General features: G+C 27.5%; 1 protein-coding gene across 1 annotated transcript; it reads right to left on the minus strand.

The window, feature by feature from the left end:
- Positions 1-6,613: 6,613 nt before the first annotated feature.
- LOC121227872 (uncharacterized) lies at positions 6,614-7,330 on the minus strand. Its single transcript, XM_041110777.1, has 2 exons — positions 7,103-7,330; positions 6,614-6,821 (listed from the first exon to the last, which is right to left on the minus strand). The coding sequence occupies exons 1-2, from the start codon at positions 7,261-7,263 to the stop codon at positions 6,635-6,637; spliced, it is 348 nt and encodes a 115-aa protein (XP_040966711.1). The 5' UTR covers positions 7,264-7,330; the 3' UTR covers positions 6,614-6,634.
- Positions 7,331-7,621: the final 291 nt, after the last annotated feature.

Consider the following 7,621-nt stretch of genomic DNA (forward strand, 5'->3'; position numbering starts at 1 on the left):
GCTTGTTGACAAACCCGAGGCTACTTGGGCATTGAGAAAAGAATTTGGGCTTTGTAATACCCCATATCTAACCCGGGAGTAAACCAGATCTGAGATGCCACATTTGGTGCTGAAGCAACTCAAACGAACATAAAAACAATCATTGAAGCTAAAAATAATTCAAATGTGGCTAATAAAATTAAAGGATGTTATGAGTATTAAGCGAGTATGAATAACTTGAATGAGCCCAGATATATTAAAGAGGGATCACATATGGTTAAATACGGAACATAGCTACAAATTTTGGGTCAAACTAGTAAAATACAAGGCAATGTCTCGAGATAGTGAAGCCAAGTCTCGAGACATGCCTCCACTGTTTTTGAATTTTTACTTCAAAGTTTGAAGTCTTGAGACAATGAAACCATGTCTCGAGGCCTTGGGCCGAATTTTCACTAATTTAACTTTGATGTTTTATGTCTGGAGACAGTGTCACCATGTTCCGAGACTTGACACCTTATGTCTCGAGACATATACTAGAAATGCATGAATCACATGAATTTATTCTTGAGGTCTCAAGACATGTTATTGATTTCTTGAGATACATGCCCAAAAATGTTGAAATTAAACAATTCATGTATCTCAAAATGCATTTAAACATGCACAATGTGCAACCAAACCAATGCAAACACATTTCATACACAAAAACAAGTCTAAAACATATAATCTCGTGACAATTAAAACAATAGATGAATATTTCACTTTGTAAGTACCTCAAATCACATAAAACATATTTAAACCATATAAATTTGCATTATAATATCCAATAATAGGAAAGTTTCCAAGTGTCCAATTAACTACCAAAACATAACGCATATGCTAAGGAGCGTCGAATTACAAAAACCCATCAATAAAAAAACATTTAAATCTTCTAGGGACCTAGGTAAATGCCCAAAATTAACTACTAGAAAACTCAAGGAACATTACGAAATTTCAATGTGGGAGCTCAGACGTTAGCCTTAGGCGCTAAGGAAACCACAAGTTGACTCGAATGAGATTGAAAAAATCGATTTAGAAGATGGTGCTTTTATAAACAGCAGAAATCCATGCATTTGCATAATCTTAGTTAAAATTTAGAATAAATTATCCAATTAATCATCTAACTTTTAAAGTGTTTTCATAATCACCTAAAAAAAATCTTTGTTATATCATCACCTAATTTTTAGGGCTTTTTAATTTTAGTTACCGAAGCGTAAAATTTCTAATAGAAATTAATTGTACATACCATGTTTACACTTTAATTTGGTCTTCCAATTTCTTGGGCATTTTCATTTTGGTCACCCAAAATATTTTTTTTTAAAATATTGATCGGGGTTAAAAAAAGTAAGGATTAAAGTGAAAAAATAAAATAAACTAAATTAACGCATTAAAAAATGTCTAATCGTACCTGTTTATCCCTTGCCCAAAGTTCTTTTTTTTTCAACATTGAAATTTTGAATTTCAAAAAATCAATTAAATAAATTATTGAAAATTTTTTATCCCTTGATAGTTTCAACCGATTTATTACTATAATATTAAAATTAATTAATTTAATATTCTTCTAAAATTTAATTTTTTATTTTATGTTTTCAATTAGAATCAACTCAAATGACTCGTATTTAATAATTGCCTATGAAACTCAAACTTCTTTTGATTATATGATCATGAATCTTTCATGCTAAACAAAAAGCAAAGAAAAAAATCTTGCAATTAGTTTAATTAATTAATTTTAAAAAAAAATCTTGCAATTAGTTTAATTAATTAATTTTATCTTCCATGCAAAACAAATCTCGAATTTTTCCATTATTTCTTTACCCAAAAGAAAACACAAATAATTAATTTGAGGATTTTTCTTTGCTTTTAACTTAGCATGGAAGGTTGGAGATTATATAATAAAATAAATAAATTTCGTAAACAATTTTTAAATATAAGTTATTTGAGTTGACTTTGTTAAAGATAATCTTGAAATAAAATTTTAAAATTTAGAAAGAGATTAAATTAATTGATTTCATTAAATTTAATATTATAGTAAAGAATGAGTTGAAATTATAAAGAGATAAAAGAGTTGTCAACAATTTATTTAATTGATTTGATGTTTTGAAATTTAGAATTTAAAATTAAAAAAAAATAAAATTTGAACTTTGGGCAACGGGATAAATAAAACTGTATTTGACAATTTTTCAATGAATTATTTTAGTTTCTACCTCTTTTTCACTTTAATCCTTAATATCTTTTTACCGGGATTAAGAGTTAAAAAAAAATTCGATGACTAAAATAAAAGTGACTTAGAAGTTAGATGACTAAAATAAAAGGTGTAAACCTAATATAGGCAAGATTTCACTTATATGATATGTCACCATTAAAGATTTACTAGTCGGATGATTAAAATAAAAGCTACGCACTAAAATTTTGCATAATGCCATCTAAAATAAGATGTTGAGAAAGAGAAAACTCAAAACACTGCTGTTTCTTTAAAATAACTCTTAAAAGAGAAAAAGAGAGAGTTGAAAGAACGCAAGCAAGCAACGTTGAAATGTAAGGGAGATATTTAAAAGTGAGTAGACAAAGCAAAGGTTTATCATTTAGGTTTTGGTCGAAAAGCAAACTTGACATGAAGTTTAGGCATATGAGAGAAGATTAGAAAAGGTTTAAATATGTTAATCTTTTTAATTTAAATTTTAGTTTTTTTTTTACTTTGTTTTCGATATATTAAATGTTTTTTTGTCCTTTTTATTTAAAAATTTTGGTTTTTTCATCCAATTTTATCCTTAAAATCATTGTTTGTAAAATTGGGTCGGTGACAGAATTGGTTAGGCTACTAATTCGTCAGTTCGACTAGTCTAATCAATTTGATTAAAAAATTTATTAAATTTTTTTTTTAAAAAAACTTGATTTAATCGTCAATTCAACTAGTTGTTAACTGGTTCAATCGGTTCAACTAATTTTTAGTCGTTTAAATCGGTCCGTATCAGTTTTTGATCTAATCGGTTCAAAGCTACTCTCAAGATCGATACCCCAATAGATTTCTAGGCCGACCAGCTGGTTCGGTCCAGTTCAAACAACATTGACTAACGTTGTTGACATGCAAGTTATAAAAAAGGCAAAATAACAATTTTAGCCTTCAATGTTTACAACTTTTGTTAACTTAGTCTTTACTCTTCAAAGGTACATAAAAATCATATTTTTAAAAAATTAATTTTTTTTTCATTTTTAAATAAAAACCATTAATTTTTTTAAAAAAATATATTTTTATACAATATAAAAATTATGAAAAAAAATAAAAACTATTTAAAATTAAATAATTAAAATTAAAATATAACGGAACTATAAAAAGTTCCAAATATTCAAAAAAAATGTTAATTACTCCTCAAATGATAATTAAAGGTGTTTATGAGTCGGACAACTCACTTTGGGCTGGGTTTGAGCTTATTATTTAACATCGACCCAAGCCATTATACCTATATAACAATAATAATAATAATAATAATTTATATTAGTATTGGTATATTGTTATAATTAAATTTAAATAAAAATATTTTTTATTATTTTTAAACAATGAAATGATCTTTTGGCAAAGTTAAGTCGAATTAAACTTAAATTTTTTTCAAAATCAAGCCTCAACTCGACCTACGCTAACAGTAATAAAATCTTTTCAAAACATGTGTTATTAGTTCAGTTCATTTTAAATTGGATTTTATTTTTTTCAAAATTTAATTAAAAATGTTTTTATTTAAACTTAGTTATACAGTAAAGTCTATAAAATATTAGTTTAAAATATTTTTAAATAATGATATAAAATCTAAATTGATTAGAATTAAATTTAAAAATATTGTATATATATTTTTTCAAAATATAATATATAAAAATTTGCTTATTTTTGCCCAAAATGGGGTTATTTTTATATATAAAAAATTTATTTCGAACCAATTTAAAGTTTGTATCATTATTTGAAAATTATTTTACTCTAATATTTTGTAGGCTTTAATTTATAATTAAGTTTAAATAATTTTTTATATATAATCTACTTGAATTAAATTCAATAAATTTTTCAAATCCAATTTAATACTAACTAAACAAATAGCTCAAACTTTGTTGATACCTTATTTCTATTCAAGGAGTAAATAACACAGTTTTAAAAATTTTGGACGCTTTTTATATTTTCCATATTTTAAAAAAAATAATTTTGAAGAGTTTTTACTTTTCATAACTTTGGATTAAATTTTATATTTTATATTTTTTTAACTTTTATTTAATATAAAAAATATTTTAAGTTTTTTATATTTTTTATGTACTTATAATGGGTAAGGATTAAAATGTCAAAAATTATAAATATTAAGGTTAAAAAAGCTATTTTTTTATTTTTTCTTATAACTGTCACATCAATAATTCTAACTACAAAATTGGGCCGAGGGAGCAATGTTTTTAAATAAAAAAGTAAATGAACTTAATGTCTCAAAATTAAATTATAGAGACAAACTTTTAAGTTAAAAAGAAAATATAAGACCTCTAACATATTTAAACCGTTAAAAAATCTTAGAAACTTTGTTTAGTTTTTAGTATTGTGACATTTTGTATTGTTTATAAAATATTTTTTATTTATATTTTAATTTGTATAGTTAATTTTGGGTGTAATTTTTTTATTTGGGTTTTAATTTGGATAATATATTTGAGTGTATGGGGTATATTTTATATTTAGATATAGGTTTGGGTTTAAATATTTTTAAAATATAATTTAATATGTATTTTAAATTAATTTGTAAAATAAGATAATGTTTTAGGTAATTATAGAAATTATTATGAAAAATTGTAATAATTTATATAATTACATAAAATATTACAAAAGTTGAAATATTTTGTATAATTGAATAATGTTTTATGAGGAGCTCATGGAAAGCTCACCCTACATGTGATAAAGGGTTGAGATTTGTGGAATATTATGATAGGGGTCGTTGTATTTTGCCATTTTGGGGCGTTTTTTTGGTCTGATGCTGGTGTGCGTGTGTGATTGATGGGGCGATGAGGGTGGCGTGTTGGAATGATAGAGGCCTTTCTAGTAGTGTTGAAATGGACATGACAATCGGAGAATTCCAAGTCTTTAGCTGTTTGACTGTAAGTTTTTGGGAGAAGAACATGTTTGACACCCTACTAAATCTGGTTCAATCAATGTATTGTAATAGGATAGAAAAGGATAAAATGGCTATGGCAATGGTGGAAGCAGCTAGGCACACAAACGATGGAGCATAAATGTTTTGCAAAGAGATGATTGCGTCTCCCAAATGTTTTGAAAATTCTCACTAAAACCCTCAAAATTTTTAAATATTTTAGTTTGTCCCCTCCCCTAAAAAACTTAATGTCAATATCCGTCACTGGCGAAACTGTTGTTGAGGATTTGGTGACCTATTGTTGTTTGAAACAGATCAAATCGATTGAATTAAGAATCAATTGGGGTACCGGTCGAGTAAAACTATTGAATTGACTATTGAAACGATTTTCTTATAATTTTTATATCTTTTTAATTTTTTTAATAATTTATTTGTTTTGAACTATCCAGACCAATAGAATCAAGAACTTATGATTTGACTTATTTGACCACCAGTCAGATTCTAAAAACATTGCTTATACCTATTCATAGATCATTAGGTGCATGATACTTCAGTAGTAAGATTAAGTTGAGTAACTATTAATTTCCAGAGTTACGGGCTTATTGATTATTATTATCTTGACTTGATAATTTAGTATGATAAACTCGACTTGATAAATTACTTGTTTAATCCTCAAATTTATCATTTTAGAGTTTTTTTTAAATATTTATACTTTAAAATTTTTATAGAGTTTTATAAATTTTTAATTTTTATATTTTACAATTTTTATAAAATTTTGATTTTTTGTAATTTTGTTTGAAAGGGACCTATTCATACATTTTCAAAATTGATAGAGACCGAAGAGGTATTTACACTAATTTATCATTTAAGTTATTTGAGTTATTCAAGTTATAAAATTTCAATTCGGTTCAAACTCAAAATACCGAATTACTAATTTAAGTTGCTTCAAAATACCAAATAAATTGTTTCAATTAATTCGAACTTAAAAAAATTTCCATATTTTCAAATCGAATCGAATTTTAAGAAATAACAAAAATCAGATAATGTATCAAGATTTTGGTTGTGTATACAGTTGAATGTTAAGACCAGTTCAAATTCAGATTATTATATGACTATGATGGTGGGCAAATTACTACTATTAGTTGTAGTGTTATTGTCAAGTTTTAAACACAAGACAGGTAGGATTTTTTTTTATTTTTTTGTTTCGATAAAATTATAGGTAGGGTTTGTGTTGTGTTGCTTGTTTCTCCAAAGGTCAATTTAAATGATAAATGCATGCTTCCTACACGTATCCATCACCCAAGCCTAAATCAGGACCATATTGCTTGTTCAAATTCGTGGAAGGTTAGGTTTTACTATTTAAAAGATATTATAAAAATATTTTTATATCAATGTTTTTAAGTTTTTAATGTGTTACCGATTGAGTTTGTAACGGGCTAAATTTGCCCAAACATACATCAGAAACCCAAAAATAATAATAAAACCAAAATAAAAAATATAAATTCCATTACAAAAAATCAAACCCAATTACAATAAACCCAAAGAACCCAAATGAAAAAGATGCCTAGTGGCCCAAAACCTAAACCTATTTTCAGTAAAAGAAGAAACCCTACCCTCCCTTGCGCCGCTTCTCCACGTCGGCAAGCGTGCCGTCTGACCCCTCTGCGACCATCGTCTGCCACTCCTACAGCCTTCGCCCCATACCTGCAAACAAAATAAACACGCAACAGCACAGAGGCAGCAAGAATAGTAGCAAACAAAAAACGAAAGCAAGCAAAAGAACAAAAATTGTAATGAATTTCAGCTATAAAAAGCCACAAAAACACGGATTTTTTTCTTCTTTCACAAATACAAATTTAATTAAAAAAGAATTTCAAAAAGGTGGTACTTTTATTCTCTGCCTGGCATCTTTTCGAATTATTTTGTTACTTCATATTGTTTTTTTTAAAGAAATAAAATACAAAATAAAAAAGCCAAAATCTCACCTTTTTTGCGTTTGCACCGCCGTGGGTGGCCAAGGTGGCCATCTCCGATGAAAGATGGTACGTTTTCGGGATTGAAAGTCAAAAGGCCTAAAAAATGGTAATTTTTTTATTCCCGGCCACCGTGGATGGCGGCGCCGTTGCCAGCGACCGGCGGCAGCCATGGTGGTCCGGCGACCGGAGGATGGCTGGAGAAAGGGAGAGTGAGAGAGAGTTTGAGAGAACTCTCAGATTTTTTAGAAAAATGAGGGGAAAAGTGTTTTTTTTTTATATATATATTTATATGGAGGTTAAAACGGTGTCGTTTTGGACTTAAGCATCAGTTGCCAAAACGACGCTGTTTTGTTTAAGACCCAAAACCCGACCCGATTTCAGGCTAGGATCCGCATGTTTTTCCCTCAGAGGGATATTTACGTAGTGGGTCCTTTCGCTTTTTCGCCCATTTTCAATTTGATCCTGTCCTTTCTTTTGTTTTTTTTTTAATTTTACACCTGTAATTTTGATTTTATTTCATTTTAATCC

Source organism: Gossypium hirsutum, chromosome A04 (genome assembly GCF_007990345.1).
Source record: "Gossypium hirsutum isolate 1008001.06 chromosome A04, Gossypium_hirsutum_v2.1, whole genome shotgun sequence".
NCBI classification, from domain to species: Eukaryota; Viridiplantae; Streptophyta; class Magnoliopsida; order Malvales; family Malvaceae; genus Gossypium; species Gossypium hirsutum.

Excerpts from the sequence above, each read along its gene's own strand:
- LOC121227872 (XM_041110777.1), bottom strand. The coding sequence starts at position 7,263 with ATGGCTGCCGCCGGTCGCTGGCAACGGCGCCGCCATCCACGGTGGCCG. Across the intron at positions 6,822-7,102 it reads GCGGTGCAAACGCAAAAAAG|GTATGGGGCGAAGGCTGTAG; the intron begins GTGAGATTTTGG and ends TTTTGTTTGCAG.